The following is a 19,493-nucleotide window of genomic DNA, read 5'->3' on the forward strand; positions in this document are numbered from 1 at the left end:
GACCGTAAAAATGAAAAATAAACAACAAAATGATTCTTAAAGACAGCAAAACCTTCCTGGGTTGTTTTCACTTATCCCACGTTTCTCTTCTTAAGGTTACAACTGCAACTATCAAAAACTATAGAGCTGCATATGGAGGCCTTCTCCATTAAAATCGATATCGATTTCAAAGTTCAAAAATCGATATCGATTTAACATAATTAAATAATTATATTAAAATAATTAAATCGATTTTTTAGGATATTCAAGCAACTTCCATCTTTTATATAGGGATTTAGGACTTGAGACATAATTAATCTGGACATCGACTAAAAGGAAGTTTAACCTGACCGAAAGCTTTTTTTCATTGTTAAATGTGTACAACCGCACAAGGTTGAAATCCCCCCCCCCCAAAAAATCTTATAACCTACGAATACTCTTTGAATATTTGTTCATACACTCTGAAACTCAATTTACGAAGAATAGAATTTTAAAATAAGATTTCTTAACAAAGCGCGTTTAACAAGTTTGATTTACACTCTGGAATTTATAATATCTTTTAGTTGTTATATTTTAAATATCTTGAATGTTTTCATTTTAATTCTAGTATAATTTGATTAAATTAATTATTTCTATATTATTAAATATTTTGGTTTTTAATACTATTTTTTTTTAATATATAAGATTTCAAACTATGGTTGTCAAATTACAGAGACTACTACTAAATTATACACAAATAATACGTGTAAAGTCTTTCGCACTGTTTATTATATTTGTAACACTGTAGAGCTATGGCTCTTCTAAAGAAACACTGTAAAACAAAAACAGTATCACCTTTTAATGCCTAATTTTATGCTTTTGATGACGTTTATAGCAACGTTTGTAGCAATACACCCTCATGCAAGAGCGGATCCAGGATTTTTGTTCGGGGGGGGGGGGGGGTACTAATTTTCGACTCGGTTTTCGACTAATTTTTACAAAGTTTTTACTAATTTTCGACTCGGTCAAAAATTTCGGAGGGGGGGGGGTTAAAACCAGGTAACCCCCCCCCCCTGGATACAGCCTTGAAATCATGCCATGAAGATCCCAGATATAGCCCTAGGCTTAGTACAAAACCGAATATAAAAGTGATAGTGTCACAAACGTGACCATAAACGTCACAAAAACCGTAACATTAAGTTAGAACTTAATAGGCACTACTTTTTTATTTTACAGCGCTTCCTTCTGATGAGCCCTAATTCTCCGGTATTGCCTTTATGTCAAAGCTTAATTTTATTCCGATAATTCTTCTTGGTAAATACTAATAACCAAATGGCTAACTCACTTTCTAAGAAAATATCTATTAAACTTTGTAAGTGATTCTCAATTTCAAAGAAAACTTCACCTAAAGATTTCTATACTAATGCATATATCAATAAAAAAAACATTTGTTTTATAAAAGGAACAAGATAACCTACATACCACTCCATGGTACAAATATGATCATAACAATAATAATAATAGCTGTAACAAAAACATTAATAGCAGTTTTAAGTTAAACAAGTTGAAGTTTAAATTTCAATGTTTTGAGTAAGCAAAAACCCTAGCCCTTACCAATAGGCTCCTTCATACATTTCAGTAAAGTGCGAGTTAAACTTCAATTTAAAAAGTGTAATCCTCTTGGCATTTACTGTAATTTCTGTGTTTTGAGTTTCACCACCGGCCATTGATTTTTTGAAAAAAGTTCTTTTTTTTACTTATTTCCACTTTAATGTAGTGAGTTACGAATTATTGACAGGAACTAAGTTCAAGCTTCCTTCAGATCTTTTTTAATTCTAACTTTTAATTCTAAATTTTATTTTTTTAATTCGAGATGAAATTGATTTTATTTATCTATCCGTACTTTCTATCTATACTTTCTATTTATCTATCTGTACTTTCAAACGGCAGCTAATGGTCTGGTTTGATTGGAGAGCATAATTTGAGGGTTTAAAAAAATTATGGAGCCACATGAAAATAATCATAACTAATTATAGGTCGAGCTAAAGCAAAATAAATAATAATTATGAGCGAAAAAATATATTTCTAATAAATTAATAATAGTAGTATTAACAAAAAAAAACAAATTCACTAGAAAATTATTCAGGTATTAGTACTTAAACAGAACTAAAATTAAAAGAACTAATAATAGATTAATAAAATTTAAAATAAAACATTGAATGAATCAAACTAATTGAGTAAAGTTAAAAATTAAATTTAAATAAATAAACTAATGAAGTAGAATTACTAATGAAAAAAAAATCAAAGAAATAAACAGAACTAATCAATTAACTTGTCAAAGCAAAATAATAGAAAAAATTGTTTTGCTGCTTTGGTTGTAATCCACTAGTCAGTGGGATAATTTCAGCTTACTATTTTGCGATCTGAGAGTTAGATCAAATTCAATTTAAATAAAACTAAATAAATAAAATTAAGTAAAATTATTAAAAGAACTAATAAAATAAAATCAAAAATAAATTAAAAGAACTAAACAAAACTAATCAATTAACTTGTCAAAGCAAATAGCCCGCTAGTAAGTGTCACAGCTTTTGTTTACAATACTAGGGTAGAACTAAGGTAGTTAGTCATGGAACTAAGGGATGAAAGATTGGATTGACTTTGGGTTGTCGCGTGACGGAAAATGTCCACTAGACTTGTATGTACATTCTGGGACTAAATTTGATTGGACTTACAGGTGGCGAACAAGTGAAACCTAAGCCTAATAGGCTTGGCCGCTTGTGGTCTAAAGGTGGAATTTCGCGATCTGAGAACGGGAATATTCTATTCCGTAAGAAGCTAAATTTTTAGAGACCATTTAGCGCCTAGTCAAACTTTTATCACTCTTCTGAAAACTTTATGTAAGAACTCTGTGCGACCCTCTGCTTACTATGAGTAGAAAATAGTTTTATCCTAATCGACGCTTCAGTACTTTCCTGACAGCAAAATAACCCTACGAGCGAAATTAATCTAGTCCGCTTGTTTGTTTTCATATAATTAACTGCCCTAGGAAAATTAGAGTCCAAAAACCAGTATTCAAGATCTTTAACCTTTTCGTGATTCAAAGATTCCTGTTCAAAGATTCTGTTCATGGACGGAGTTTTCGCTCTCAGTAGGACAATCTCGCTCTGAAGCCGCAACTTCCGTTCTAAATTTTTACTCATGTATTTGAGGTCAAGTATTGAAGTCCATCGTTAGTGCAGAACCTCTCCAAATCCGCTGAAAGTATAACCTGTGATGGGGCGCCCTGATGGGCGCAAGGTGCTTCAGCTTCGTTCCCAATCCAAGGAATACATTAGCCTTTGGAGCACCTCTTCAATAGCTCTGCTAAGCTCAAAACTCCGCAAAGCTTAGATTTTACCTGGTTTCAAAAGAGAGCTTCAACGAGCACAACTCTTGCGAGGGAAAATATAGGTCAATGGTTGAGCTAAATCGGTAAAGTCGTAAATCGGGCCCAAATTCTTTAGATGTCTGAGCATGACTTTAGCCATAAGAAAAACGTTCATGACTTAATTCTGAGTAAATATTCCAGAAGCCTGAAATTAACTCGTAACTTAGAATGGAAAATCCCATGAAGTAAAGTTTGAAAACCTCAGTTTAAGCTGAAAACCTCTGAGTGGGTCAAGTCCTTGACTTGTCAATGAGAACACTTTTACAGACATCTTATCTCGTCGTATTAAAATGAAACCCTTGCATGTAATTATAATCCATGCAGTACCTAATCTTCGAATACAAAATGCTTGAAAATGGGAGGAGATAAGCGAGGGGTGAAATTTAACAGACTGATAGTGTTACACAGGGAAAATCAATTGAAAATCATGTATTTTGCAGTAGGCATCAAGACATGGCTAATTGTAGAAAGAGAAAAGCCAAGACAGATAGTCCGAGTAATTGAGAGGCAAATGTTTAAATGGCTGCACGGGTAAATGGCGGGAGTAAGTATGACTCTCTTATTGGACACATACTTGTTTGTTAGTTTTTGGAAAGGCACGCCAGCCTGCTTAGTCTCAGGCAGGTTGACCGCCTATGGTCTTAAGAAAGTTGACCAAGAATTTAGAATAAATTTAGGTTGACCAATGAATTGAAAATCGTGTATTTTGCAGTAGGCATCAAGGCATGGCTAATTGTAGAAAGAAAAAGCCAAGAGAGATAGTCCAAGTAATTGACAGGCAAATGTTTTAAATGTCTGCACGGGTAAATGGCGGGAGTAAGTATGACACTCTTATTAGACAAATACTTGTTTGTTAGATTTTGGAAAGGCACGCCAGCCTGCCTAGAGTCTCAGGCAGGTTGACCGCCTATGGTCTTAAGAAGGTTGACCAAGAATTTAGAATGAATTTAGGTTGACCAATGAATTGAAAACCAAGTATTTTGAAGTAGGCATCAAGACATGGCTAATTGTAGAAAGAAAAAGGCAAAAGAAATAGTCCAAGTACTTGAGAGGTAAATGTTGTAAATGGCTGCACGGGTAAATGGCGGAAGTAAGTATGACACTCTTATTAGACAAATACTTGTTTGTTAGATTTTGGAAAGGCACGCCAGCCTGCCTAGAGTCTCAGGCAGGTTGACCGCCTATGGTCTTAAGAAGGTTGACCAAGAATTTAGAATGAATTTAGGTTGACCAATGAATTGAAAACCAAGTATTTTGAAGTAGGCATCAAGACATGGCTAATTGTAGAAAGAAAAAGCCAAGAGAGATAGTCCAAATAATTGAGAGGCAAATGTTTTAAATGGCTGCACGGGTAATTTTGCGACTAATTTTATCAAAAATCAATTGATACTTGTAGTAGAAAATGTCGAAAAAATTTTATCAACAACCCCATGAAAACAGCTAGAAAAAGGAGGAGAGATTATATACATCCTTTGCATGATTTAAACTGGTCGATAGATCTCCAAAGATATTTAGAAACGCTGAGATAGTCCTGTAATTATTATAAATTACACCATGTTTTTCATTGGAGGCTCTCATCTAATATTAAAGATAAATATTTTTTTTAATTTCAATGTTAAAATTCAACCACAGTTTGAGCGTGTAGGATTTTTAAAGCATGTTTTAAGATAGGAATCTTAAAAATTAATAAAAAACCTACCTAAAGAATCCCCGATCTACAGCTGATGCGTTCATAAGTACTGAGTCTTCCTGATTGTATCCAGTGTAGCAAAGGATGGCAACAATGGAATTGATACCCGCCGGCAATTCTCGGAATCTTAAATATTCCATAGAACGGGTTGTTACTAGCGGCTTCTGTGGATAGCACAACACGTGTGCCAAGGTGTCCATCCTAACATGGAAATTGGTGATGTAAACGCCCATAGCTTGTTTCCCCATAGCACTCTGAAATTAAAATATGAAATATCAGAAAAAGAGGAAGTAAAAAACAAATTAAACACAGGATAAACTTTGGGCATATAAAATAGAACAAATTAAAAACATAAAACAAACGAAACAGGAGAAAATAAAAAGGCGTGTTGTTTTAAATTCCCGAATAATTAAGAGAATGAACAAGATTAATAATTTAGACACGTCAACAACCCTGTATCTCAAAGGGTGTCTGCAAGGAATGCAATTGTTAAAATCTAAAATCAGGTTCTTTAGCTTAATGCTGGTTCTTTTGTTTTTCTTTTATTTCTCAATTCTTCGTTAGTATCTGTCGATGGCAACTCAGAATTTTTGGATTTTGTGCAAATCGCGGATATTGGCGAATGACTCACTTTATGGTTGTTAGGTATTTGGCTTTAATTCTTATAATTTTTGGCTTTTATTGAATTTTATTTATCTTCTATTTTTTTTGGTTTTTTGTTCTCTGTTTTTTGGTTTTTTGTTCTCTAGGTTTTTTGTTCTTTTTAGGTTTTTTGTTCTCTAGGCAGTTGTTCTATAGAAATATTCGCTTTGTGTGTTTCTTCAGTATTTTCGTTTGGCGTTTAAAAACCCCATTTTTGATCGTTTTCTTTCTTTATAATAAGTTAGAGGTACCTCAAAACTTAAAGTAATTAAAATTGCTGTAGATACAAAGGATTTGCCACCTTCTACTCTTTGTCGCATTTGGCAACTTCATCTAAAAATTAAAAAAAAGTATAATTTATTTGTTAATTTTTTCCTTGCATCCTTTTACGGAGCAGTAATGAAACGAAAACAAAAGAATAGTAAAAAGAAAACAAATACTTCTAAAGCAAAAGGAATAGAGCTTCTTGGTCTCCTTCTGTGTGGGAGGCACGAGGAGCATTTGTATACATATAATACCTGAAATACCTTCAGAGACTTTAATGAAATGTTTCAGAATTAAAATATTACGACTTCAGCGAAGTTCAACCAGGACTGATAAATAAAGTGAGGTGAAGGCAATTCATTGAAATGAAAGAAAAATAATTAAAAACAAATTTTCACTGCTAATCTTGCCTTTTTGGCAGCTCACCTCAAAGGTCTTTTTTGTAATTGGTTCTGTATTAATGACTACTAGTTTTTAAAATATTTTGCAAGATCGTTTTTAATTAAATTTGCGAATAGAGTATTTAGTGAATATTCGTCCAAGTCCCTATTTAGTGAATATTCGGCCAAGTCCCTATTTAAGGCCTATTTTGAGGCTAGGGTTTTCAAATACATGGCTGCTTAAAACAGAGTCAACAGAAACATTAGCAATAGTAGAATTTGGAGCTTTGACCTTAGTTTACGAATTCATTCAAACACATGGATTTATTAATGTTGGGAGAAGGGAAAGTCAGAAAAGGAAGTCAGAAATAGACATGTACATAAATACCGAGCCCTCTAAACAAAACCCTCTGTGGATTGATGCTTTTGCTTGCCATTAAGGGGCCCACGAATCGATCCCTTCTGTGGCAAGGTTGGCGAACAAGCTTGCTACTTGCTCCTGCAAAAAAGACCAAGCAACTGAAACGCCGATCCTACCGCTATGTGCCAGCCATGGCTGGTAAGGATCTAGGGTAAAGGATCTTTACCCTATCTTTCAAATAATGCTTACTAGGAGTTAAGCGACTACAGGTATTTGAAAGAAAATTGCAGGGAGTACGATTTCTCCCAACTGTAAAAATTTAGGTTTACTGAAAGATTTACTTAAGCGGTCCTGGCTAGGTGGTTGGCGCACTGAGTTGGGAAACCTTTGCCCGAGGGGCACGGGGATCAGTGGCGTGACCGTTGGAAGGGTGTGGGAAAGCACAGAATGGCTGCCGCCCCCCACTCCCCATTGTACTTCCTGGCTGAAGGGCCACGAAACGGAGATCAGCAACCCTCGGTTTGGACCTTGAAAGTCTGCTTACTTACTGCTTACCTTGTCGTCATGCTTACTTTTTTACTTACTTTACCGAAAATCACGATTCCTGATATTATCATTCTTACAATATTTTTACTCTTAATCTTATTTTTACAAAACAAAAACAACTAAAACCTAAACACAAGAATCAAGTTGAAGCAAACCTGGTAAGTGTTCCTGGGAGATTGGTTGTGATCAGGAAACGGAATGATCGACGCACAAACACCCAGAATCATAGCGGGGTGAATTTCACAGTGAGTGTACGTAGCACAATATCCCTCATTATCAAGACGAATATCATCAGGGGCCATGGCAATCATCGCCGTTTCTTCTTCGAGAGTATCGACATACTCAACAACTCCACTAGCTACCAAGTCATTCCAACTGCAATAGTAAGTGATGAGTCATCCCGTGATGTTTAGTTAGTTCTATTACTATGCACAAATTAACTACAAGACTTAAAAGCTTAGGTTACAAAAAACAAAAGCCCAAGGCTAAATCCTTTTGTCAAAAATGGTAAATTAGGACGTTTAACACGTGTCGTGCAGAAGTTGAAGAGTCCCTTCCCGACACGTCGATATCAATTCCTGCTTTTGCTAAACATAGCTTCAATCTTTAAGTGCGTGTCAGCATTATTGGGTTGTTTATTCGAAGTTTAAGGCATTATAGTGACGTAATAAATTATGAAATTCGGTGCAATGAAACAGGCTGGATTTATAGCAGAATTGTAAATACTGAAAAGGCAATATCACCAAGGATAAGAGTTACATACTCCTTCTTATCCGAACCTTTTCTACTAACATGGGTAGGCTATTAGTAATTAAAGACAAAATAAGCATAGTATCAGTGCTGCTATTAACAGGACCAAGCCACCTGAGGCCAACAAAACTGGGCACGCTCATACTGCATCCCAATTTACCCAAAGCTTCACTCTATACCCCTGCCACTAAGTTCCAATTTGCTTTAAATCCTTTCTTATGACATCTTCCCATCCCATCCAGCTTCTATCGAAATTATCAAGTGAGTATTTTAAATAAAACCAAAAGTTGCAAGACATTAGGAAGAAGAAATGCCGAAGAAAAACCACAGAATAAAACTCAGCCAACGAATTTTTTTTTATTCGAGTATTCCTTCAAGTATTGAATTAAGAGCTCAAGTACTTAAAGAACTACCTGCCACTCAATTTACATAAGTATTTTTTCGTTCTAAATAGAATTTTAACTCCCCAGTAATTTCTTCAAATACCCCCAGGGCAGTTGCAACAATAGCACACAATGAAATTCTCACGAAGGTCAAATTTTCAATAGCTCCTTTAATATGACCTCTTTCGACTCCATTAAGCTTCTACCGAAATTATCATAACAGTATTTAAGTGCAACCCCTGTAATTGTACTCCCAATTTATTCATTCCAACATTTCCAGCGCACGTGTAATAATAGTACATGATGCCACAACAGACATTGATGCACCCTACAGATTCCTGTTCTAAGAAAACACTTTAATGATACAAGAATACCTCCGATCAAAATACTATCCGATCCCCATTCCACATTTTTTCCAAATACAATGATTGCTATTGTGACAATTGCGTCCCAGAAATGGTTGACTAAACGACTGAATAAAATTCAGCTGACTTGAAACCAGATTGTCTTATGAGTTAAAACCTGTTCTATGAATATTTCATGTATGGAAAACCTGTTCTATGAATATTTCATGTACGGAAAACCTGTTTTATGAATATTTCATGTACGGAAAACCTGTTTTATGTATGAAAAACCGTTTCATGTGTGAAAACCTGTTTTATGAATATTTAAACATGGGCTTTGACAAACTGGCTGCTAAAATGCACTTAGTATCTTTTTGGCGTCAATAATAATTTTCATGACATATTTTTCTTTTTTTTTTAAGTTAAGATTAAACCTAGTACGTGAAGCGTAATTCGTGGTTAGGAGTTTATTGATTAAAACGGCTCAAATCATCAAGAGGGATAAAGAATAAAAACAAGAAAGAAATCCAAACACAAGTTTTGCATAATCTTTTGTTGTCTTAGAGCTGTCGTATCTCATCTTTATTCAAGCTGTTTTCACTTTCTGTAATTCAAGCATAGACATAGACGCTGCACTTCGTTGGTCTCCCTGAAAACCCGTTCGACTACATTAAAAGGAGGCTCAACAGGCACAACTCAAGGTAAAAAAAAAAGCAAGGTAAATGGTTGAATAGTCGTGTATTACCCCCCCCTAACCCTCCGATGAGCCACCTCTACTTGCACCGCCGTTCACCAATATAAAATCAGATTCCATACAAGGCAACACCCCGCAGTGAGAGCGGGTAGAAAAGCTTTGTAAAACGCTGCACCTCCGTTCAGAATAGTGTCCCCGATGGGTGTTATCCCCAAAATGTTGTTCATAGACTGTATTAAAAGGAAGTTCAACGGATACAACTCAAGGTAAAAAACTTGAGGTAAGAAGTCAAACTCAAGGTTGACTTGTGGTATATCAAGCTCTAGCTTTTTAGGGCTTATAATATAAATAATATATAACGTCATTACATAAATGGTTGACAAGTGGTAAAAGAAACAACAAGGTAAATGATTGACTTATTTCATATCAAGCACTAACTTTTTAGGGCAAATAATATAATATAATTATAATATAAAAACTAAATTTTAGGGGAAAAAATAACATGAATATAAGAGAACCAGACAAGGCAACACAAATCCCTTCCCCCAAGACAAAAAAAAAACATACATCATCTTCAGAATAATAGGGCTGCACACGAGTAATTTTACTATTTTAGGAGTAAAATATCTCTTTTTTATTTTGATTTTTCATAAAATAGTTGACAACACAACTCCCCCTCCCCCTTCCCCAAACAAAACAACATAGCATTATCTTCAGAATTACAGGGCTGCACACGAGTAATTTTACCATTTTAGGATAAATATCTTTTTTTTGGGGGGGGGGGGGGGGGTAAATCAATTTCTGTTTTTCATAAAATAGTTAGTTATAGCATATTTTTATACACGAATTTCGTTAAAAAATAAAAAAAATACCAACACAAAATTATTATACTCCTTCTCTTTGAGCTGGTCTACAACACTCAGACTACAGCTGGACTACAATTACGACAGTAATTTTGATCTTTTCGGCGACCTAAGCGCCAAAAAAAACGACAAAACAACCAGATAAGGACATCACGACTCCCCCTGCCCCCCCCCCCCCCAAAAAAAAAAACGACAACAATAACATAGCATTATCTTCAGAATTACAGGGCAGCACAAGAGTGATTTTACCATTTTAGGATAAAATATCTTTCTTTTTTATTGGGGTGGGGGGGGGGAATCAATTTCTGTTTTTCATAAAATAGTTATAACTTCTTTGTATACATGGATTTCGTCAAAAAAGAGAAAACAATACTCACACATAATTATTATACTCCTTCTCTTTGAGCTGGTCTATATGCGTCCTTTTTAGAAGCAAGCGTTGATTTTCAACAATCAAAAGTGGACGGCAAATTCTTCCAGCATCAGTATAGATACGAATTTCACGATCTTGAATATCACGAACCATTGATACTTCTGAGACAATGATGTCCATTTGCCTACGAAGCTTACGCAGGGTTGTCATCAGTTGCTCAGGGTCTCTATGGATTCCGACCCAACATCCGTTGACGAAGATTTTCGTTGCACTGAAAAAAGAATTCACTATTTTACGGACTCAAAAGGAAGATTGATATACTGCTATGGGTGATTAATTGCATGTTTTGGTTGTGGGTATTTAATTTGGTACATCACACCACCCCATATTTCTCTTTTTAAATAGCTTAATAAATTCATTCCTCTATATTTACTCAAAAAAAATTTCTTTGTAATACAGCTATCGCTTCTCATGTTTTCTTACTTGTCACCTTCGTGAGAGATCATTTCTATCGCTGAGAGTTACATAAACTGTACTAATTTTGGTTTAAAATAAGAAATACGTCACGAATATTGTTACGGGTCATGAATTGCCCGTTTTGGTTGCGAGTATTTAATTTGGTACATCACATCACACCCTATTTCTTTTTTAAATATCTTACTAAATTTATTCCGTTATATTTAGTCAATAATTTTTTTGTATTTAATACAGCTATCGCACCTCATATTTTTTACTTGTTACCTTTGTGGGAGATTATTTCTATCGCTGACAAGAGAAAGTTGCGCAGTTACGTATACTGAGCTTTCTGCGCATTAAAGTGTATTTGACCAATATTAAAATATAATTGATAGAGACTCGAGTAAGTTTAAGAGCTCTTAACATGCTCCCGGAAAATCTGTTAAGCCATTTGCTCAGAGGGAATCGTGACCCGCTTATCAAAATTACTTTCAATACTTCGTTATTTGAATTATTTAAATATATCATTTAAATATATACATTTAATACTTGGCTCTTAGGTATTAGCTATTTTATTGGAATGTTATTTTTTATTAATATCAAATCTTTATTTATTTATTTTCTAATCCGTCACTATAAAAATGAAAGCAAGAGTAAAACATAATATAAAAAAAAGAAAAAAAAATAGAGAGCAGTACCGAACCAATACTCAAGGAAACAACATCGACACTGACATGGTTCTGTAACTTTACAATGAAAGCTAATATGTGAATAACGCGTTCAAAAAGATAATATCAACAGACAATTGACATAGCGAAGGTAGCAGGACAGAATTTGTTTTGTATCACACTTCTGAGGCATTCTCCAGAAAGGTGCAACATACAGAAAATGTGGCAGCCCAGTCGCATTGTAAATTCTAGCTATTATATAACTTAAAACTTCCATCATCAGATGAAAGTTCAATATCAGAATTATGATCACCATGACTACGTCCTCGTCCTACGTCCTTTCAACATCAAAATTATAATCACCATGACTACATCCTCGTCCTACGTCCTTTCAATATCAGAATTATAATCACCATGACTACATCCTCGTCCTACGTCCTTTCAATATCAGAATTATGATCACCATGACTACGTCCTCGTCCTACGTCCTTTCAATATTAGAATACTGATCATCATGACTACGTCCTCAACAAAGGTGATGGACAAAAGACATTTAAATATAGAATAGGAGAAAACTTAATCAGCTGCGGTGTGTGCAGCCAAATCTTCATATTGAAGCTATTTTCCTAATTTCAAATCAGAAAATCAAAATCGGCTAACTACATTGCTTTTAACTCCACTTTATAACAATTTTGAAAATGAATCCCCTATATTTCAAGCCGTGGATGGTATTCCCCAATTAGATAAAATAATGGGCCAAATAATCCGACTGTTATTATTTATTAATGTCAAATCATAATTGTTACCATTTCAAAAAACAAGATTAGGGTCACTCTACCTACACTCTGCACTACTCTACATAGACCAAATGGCCAGAGGCCATACTCTGACAAAAGACATTAAAATAGAGAATAAAAAAACCTACTCAGATATGGCGGATGGAGCTATCTCCTAACAATAAACTATTTTTAATGGTTTACTTCTAAAAAGCATCACATTATTGGCTTTTGGATTGACAATATTTGGCAAAACTTTACTCCCCCCATGTCGCATTTTCCAATTTTATCAAGCATATTCAACAAGAAAGCAAAAAAACTAGACACAAATAAGTACTGTGGTGAGACACGCAAAATAATAACTGGGTTGTTTCATTTGGGTTGTTGTAACAATAAATTATAAGATATCTTTGCAGTTGTGCTGCTTCTAAACATTCTCATCGGCATGTTTTTTCTTTTTCTTTTTATCTGAAAGACAGAACAAGCAGCGAAAATAATCAAACAATGATTAAATAAACAATTATTGAAAATATTGATATTGGGTGCTTTACAGTCAACTGACCACAGCATAAATATTACACAGCATTGAAAATTCCTATACTCTCCATTAAAGATTTTTGGGACATTTCAGTCGTATACCTTTCTACATGACTCCGCCTTCGCGCAAGCCCAGTACCTATGCTGAGGCCAAGTCGCAACTGAAGCTATTCTTGTGATGCCTTGGAAAACTTCACAAAGCGCGCGCTGTGGTGTGTCTCCTTTTTGAACTAAATTTTTGTTACTGTAGAATACCTATACTGTGCAACTAGTAACCCTGACGACGTTGTAAATCATGCCAAGATAACACTGAGACTCACGACAGTGATATTTAATCCATTTATTAATAATGCAGTTTTTAAAAGTATTGTCCAAAAGCGACTTTTACCTGTGAATATCTTTTGCCTTTGAACAGTTTCGTCGTCCACTAAATCACAAATCTTTTCTATAAATGTGCATAAGAGCACTTTTTTTCATACGAATAGGAAAAAATATCGAAAATTCCTATTTTAAAGATGTTCACCTTTGAGACATGTATTCTATAGTTGAGAAGACTTGAGGCTTTCATATTAGAAATAAGACAATGATATTTATCCCCCGGTTAAACCTACTCTCAGTTTTACCTATTTACCAAGGTTTTATATCAGTATTATCATTAACAAAAACACATTAAAAAAGAAAAACTTACTCTGCTATGGCGGATGGAGCTATTTCTTCCAAGTTCTCCATAGACCATTCTTCTAAAAACTCAAGAATTGGAGATGGCTGAGATCCAACAGAAATGTAAGCCATCAAGGCCAGGTTTTTCACCAGACCTACAGCAGCACCTTCAGGAGTCTCTGCTGGACAAATCATGCCCCAGAGTGTGTTGTGGAGCTGACGTGGTTTGGCTAATTTCCCATCACGACCAATTGGAGAATTGACACGTCTTAAGTGAGACAGTGTGGAGGCAAACGTCAGTCTGTTTAGCACCTGAGGAAGAAAGTGAAAAAAAAACCTTAGTAACAAAATGAAATACGATTTATAGCTAGTCAGCCACTGAACTTCAATCATTCAGGAACAGATTCGCGAATTACTATCAGATCTGAGGTAGCCAGAACGGGAAGCGGAAGTCGACCCATATGCTCAGGAGTAGTGAGTTCAGTCGATCGACCTAAGTGGTCAACCTGATTCCTTGATCCATCCACTATTTCAATACAATCTTCGTTTTCCCTCTTTATTTGGTAGCCTTTCTATCTGCAGACAAAAAATCAGTGCGATAGGTCCAAATGATATTTTCTATAATCAATTTGAATGATCTACATTCACAACAGAAACGAGAAAAAAAAGTCAAATAGCTTTTAATTTATTTGAACAATGAATTAATGAAAATACATATAATAAGCAAAATAATGAAGCTTCATTTATCTCAAAATAATAAACATGAATGACATATAGAAAAAAAATATATGGATACAATAAGAATATAACATATAGAACGTGTATCGCAGGTACATCACACGTTTACCTCGTTATATTAAGAAAAATATATAAAAAGTACCGGTTTTTAAACGAAAAAGTTCGCTATATCGAAAGTATGAATAATGCATAAGGGGCAAGCATCAAAGAATTTACACATTGCAAGTTGAAAAAATCTAATAAAAAGATACGTACTTGTAAAATAGAAAGGTGTCTTTAAGTAAAAAATATGAATCAAGTATAGAAAACATATGGAACATACAGAACCATACATAGAAGATAGAATAACGTATAACATAAGAGTATCACATCTACACTTCGTATAAAAATACACACTTATAGAAGAATTATTTTTTTTTGGTCATAAATATAAGTAACGATTGGAAAAAAAAAATTCTTATTAAAGCAACCGAATTTAAACGTTAATATAAAAAAAAACTATTTGTTCTGAGTGTGACACGTAGCGTTTTTTAATTATCAAAAGACAAAGTTTAATGGCATTGGCTGAAGGATTTGACCTTTTATTTGCTCAACGGAATCGCGTACAGTCAACTGAATACAAAATGCAGTTAAACTGCACCAGGGACCTAGCACTGCTAAAAAAAAAAAAAAAAAAAAAAAATCTGAGGTATATAGAGGTAAACTAAGCTAAAATGGTATTCAATCCTACCTGAGATACCCCAGCTCGAGCTTGATGGGCTTTCTTCTGATCACCCCAGTTGCCTGTGGCCAAGGAATACTTCAATCCGTCAGTGATGAATTTGGGTTTAATGGCCAGTTCCATATTGAAATCCTTTCCACGATCGATGAACTTCTGGGCATACATTCTTACTTCTTTTGTTAAAGTTTTGAACAAGCCTCTGAATAGTAACGACATCAATGGACCTGAAAGTCAAGCCATTTTAAAAATTGCAGATAGCAGAAACTTCGATGCAAATCAAAATACAACCCTTACTACAGCTAGCTGCATTTTCGCAATCCTTTGTCTACCATAATATTTTCATTAATAATAATGATAATAATAATGAAGGAATTTCTGTGTGGAGTAACGCACTTTTAAGTAATAGCGTGCACCAAATTAAAAAAAGAAACATGGGTGAAAAAATACCACAAAAAATATGACACCAAGTAACACAAGAATGTTTAGCTTTGATTTGAAGGTGCAGTTGTCTTTGGGAATCAACGGATAATTTATGTTTGAATAAAAAAAGAAAAACGAGCAAAAATGGGGTTTTTTATAGGCCAAATGAAAGTACTGAAAAACACAACAAAGCGAAAAATATTTAATTTTTGGCTTTTATTAAATTTTATTAATCTTTTAAATTTTTGGTTTTTTTCTTTGGTTTTTTGGTTCTTTTCACATTGACTTTCCTCGTTTGTTTTTGGATACATTATTTCATTTCGCGCTGAAAAAGAGAGGCGTTTGTCCTCTCGAAATATTCGCTTTGTTGTGTTTTTTTCAGTACTTTCATTTGGCCTATAAAAAACCCATTTTTGCTCGTTTGTCTTTCTTTATGTAATGTCAGGCCAATGTGGTTAAAGAAATTATCTATGTTTGAATCTTTAAAAACGGAAAGCGCTGTCCAATTTCTCTAATTAATTTTGCTTATTTGTTTTCACAATACAACGTTGCAACACTGACGAAAGTGTGGCACTGCCAAGGCCGTATCCCGGGGGGGGGGGATTGACCCCCCCCCCCCACTAAATGTTTGTCCGAGTCGTCAAAGGTAACAAAAATGAATATAAACCAATCTTTGATGCGTTTTTTTTAGTAAAACCTTCCGAAAAAATTCTTTTGTGTATATTTTAATCTATAAATATTTTTATTCCTGGACCGATTTTTGGTCTATTCAAACCTGAAGACCATGATTTTCTTTAAAAAAAAACCTTTGGTTCTTTCAAACTACGAAGGTTTTACGTTACTGCCACAGATTTTGTCAGTGTTGCCACATTGAACCATAAAACTAAATACTCCAAACCAAAAATTGTAATTTTTGTAACGTTTTTCGTCCGTTAAATCCAAGCAGAATATCTATTGATTCCCACGGAGAGATTTCTCCTCTAATGAAAGCTAGACTATCGTAAGTTGGTATGTTTTTAGCTTGTTACAGGCACGTTTTTACATTGATTTGGGCTGATCAAACATTGTTGTTTCAAAAAACAGATAAAAAAACAAGACAGTCAGATCAGAGAAATCATAAAAACATATATCAGGCAGACCAAGGGAAGTATGGAGATCAGAGTATATAAAGCCTAGAATAAAGAAAAAAAACGGTATTTGTTAATTATTCCGAACACACTCAAAAATGTTGATCTGTAAAAACCGGTTTCATAGCCACGAAGACAAGTGACAGGTGACAAAATGCATTGGACTTATATGATTTGGGTTATATAATTGCATATTAGGGGGGTGGGGGTAAAGTATTTGGACAGCGTGAATTTAAAAAAACAATTCTTACTTCATAATTAATTGAAAAAAAAACTTTTTCCAGAAAAAGTTGTTTTTCAAACAAAACTGAAGAAACCCATTAATCCAAAAATGAGTAAAAATAAAATAAAAAAATCTACCGAGCGTCAAACTACCACAAATCAGCATCGATAAATAAATGAAACCCAAAACGAATAACGAATAGAAATTACAATAAATAACTGAGTCAAACTCAAAACGAGCAGAAATTAACATGGGTAGGGCTCGAAACCCCTATGCCATCCCAAGGCCAAAACATTATTTGCACTTTACTGAAAAATATAAATGTTTTTACTTTTATAACTTTAATAAATCAAATAATATTAACATTTTGATTACTAAATATCAATAAATGTATATTAAACTGACAATGCACATTCATTTGTATTTTTTTCACTAAAGCGCAAATTATGTTCTGGCCTTGGGATGGCATAGGGGTTTTGAGCCCTACTCATGTTAATTTCTGCTCGTTTTGAGTTTGACTCGGTTATTTATTGCAATTTCTGTTCGTTTTGGGTTTCATTTATTTATCGATGCTGATTTGTGGTAGTTCGACGCTTGGTAGATTTTTTATTTTATTTTTGCTCATTTTTGGTTTAATGGGGTTCTTTACTTTTCTTAGAAAAACTTATTTTGTGGATCAAGTTTTTTTTAATTAATTTCTGTTTGTTTTTTATTGACATAGTTTTTCAGGGAAAAAGAAACTAATTCTTTAAATCTTTTCATTTTTTTTAAGACTACAGTTTGGCCTACTATTTATATGCTGGAAAAAAATTTCAGTAATTTTTAACAACATACACCCTTTTAAAAATTTGGGCACAAATGGTAGTGTTTAATTTAGCTCCATACCTCCTCTAGTTGACCTGAAATAGAAAACTTGATACCATTCGCAAAAAAAATCTGCTTACTTTCTCTGATAGCCTGGATACACTTACGCTATTTTGATTTGGTTAAATTTTAAGAGCAGAAGTAGCCCCGAAAACTTTGAACATAATACCCTCAGTCGTTCTTGGGATACTGCCGAGATGCTTTATTGGGAATTAGCATTAACACAGTGCATTTTGATTTAATCTTAAGGCAATATTTAGTTTTTAAACATAATAGGCAAATGGGATGGTGGGCGTGGTAGGGGGGCTATTTGCCCTCCAATAACTTTCGACTATTAAAATGGGCCCTTTTTCAGCCTTTTCTATTTTTATTGAAGTGAGCCCTTTTTGAAGTTCATAAGAGAACTCCTTTGGTACGAACTGCCCTGTTCTAAACAAAAAAAAAGAAAAAAATAATAATACATTGTACCCACGTCAATCTTTACTATTAAAATGTCAAGCCTTCCAGTTATATTCTAATAACTTTCGACTATTAAAAATCGCTCTAGGCCCTTCAATTTTCAATCGAATGAGCCCTTTTTGAGCTTCTACGACAACCCTTTAATATAAACACCTTATATGCCCCAAGAACATGAATTACAACCCTTGCCCTGACGACTGTGAGGGGGCTGTCATCCTCAAAGAACTAATTTCCAGAACTTTCAACTACGTTAAACAAAATGGCTATCTAAAAATTTTGATTGTGGAAGCGAGGGACGCGAGGGAGATGGTGGACGCAAGAGGGGCGTTAGTTGCTTTCCAATCACTTTCAACAATTAAAAAAGACACTAGTCCTTTCAATTTCCAGTCGAATGAGCCCTTTTGAAGTTTCTACGACAACGTTTTCAATAAAAACCTTATATGCCCCCAGCGTATAACTTACAACCCATGCTCTGAGGGCTGGGGGGAGGGGTTGTGATCCTCAAAGACCTAATTTCTAGAACTTTTAACTACGTTGAAGAAAATTTCTATAGCAAAATTTTGATTGGATGTGTTTGGGGAAATGGTGGGCCTGAGAGGAGGGTTAGTTGCCCTCCAATCACTTTCGACTATTAAAAAGGGTACTAGCCCTTTGAATTTCCAATCAAACGAGCCTTTTTTGAAGTTTCTACGGCAACGCTTTTTATAAAAAACCTTATTTGCCCCCAGGGCATAACTCACAGCCCTTGCCCTGAAGGCTGTGGGGGAGTGTCCTCCTCAAAAACACAATTTCAATGTGGAAATAAACTACGCTGAACAAAATGGCTATCTCAAAATTTTGATTGGATGTGTTTGGGACAATGGTGGGTGTAGAAGGGGTGTTAGTTGCCTTCCAATCACTTTCGACTATCAAAAAGGGCACAAGCCACTCCAATTTCCAATCGAATGAGCCCTTTTTGAAGTTTCTTTATGCAAAGTACTTGTAGCTACCACGTTTTGCATGCAGATCCGCTATACTTTACCCGATCGGTAAAGTATATATAGGATTAACGATGATATTCTGCATCAAAGACATCTTTTTTTTCGTTCTTTCTCCTCAACTAGCAGATTACAGGGCAATCACAGAGAGCTGTTTAATGGCTCATTAAAAAAAAAATTGCTACATCTAAT

General features: G+C 34.6%; 1 protein-coding gene across 1 annotated transcript in view; it reads right to left on the bottom strand.

Moving 5' to 3' along the window:
- The window catches only part of Polr2B (RNA polymerase II subunit RpII140), a 103,136-nt gene that overhangs the window by 26,743 nt on the left and 56,900 nt on the right, over nucleotides 1–19,493 (bottom strand). Inside the window, exons 9-13 of the mRNA XM_089106315.1 lie at nucleotides 15,241–15,455; nucleotides 13,801–14,084; nucleotides 10,680–10,946; nucleotides 7,424–7,643; nucleotides 5,085–5,329 (exon numbers count right to left, since the gene is read on the bottom strand). Coding sequence (XP_088962441.1) covers nucleotides 5,085–5,329; nucleotides 7,424–7,643; nucleotides 10,680–10,946; nucleotides 13,801–14,084; nucleotides 15,241–15,455 — 1,231 coding nt within the window. The remainder of the gene's footprint in view (nucleotides 1–5,084; nucleotides 5,330–7,423; nucleotides 7,644–10,679; nucleotides 10,947–13,800; nucleotides 14,085–15,240; nucleotides 15,456–19,493) is intronic.

The sequence above is a fragment of the Artemia sp. Qi Xiang Cuo genome, chromosome 20 (genome assembly GCF_049724085.1).
Source record: "Artemia sp. Qi Xiang Cuo chromosome 20, ASM4972408v1, whole genome shotgun sequence".
Classification (NCBI taxonomy): domain Eukaryota; kingdom Metazoa; phylum Arthropoda; class Branchiopoda; order Anostraca; family Artemiidae; genus Artemia; species Artemia sp. Qi Xiang Cuo.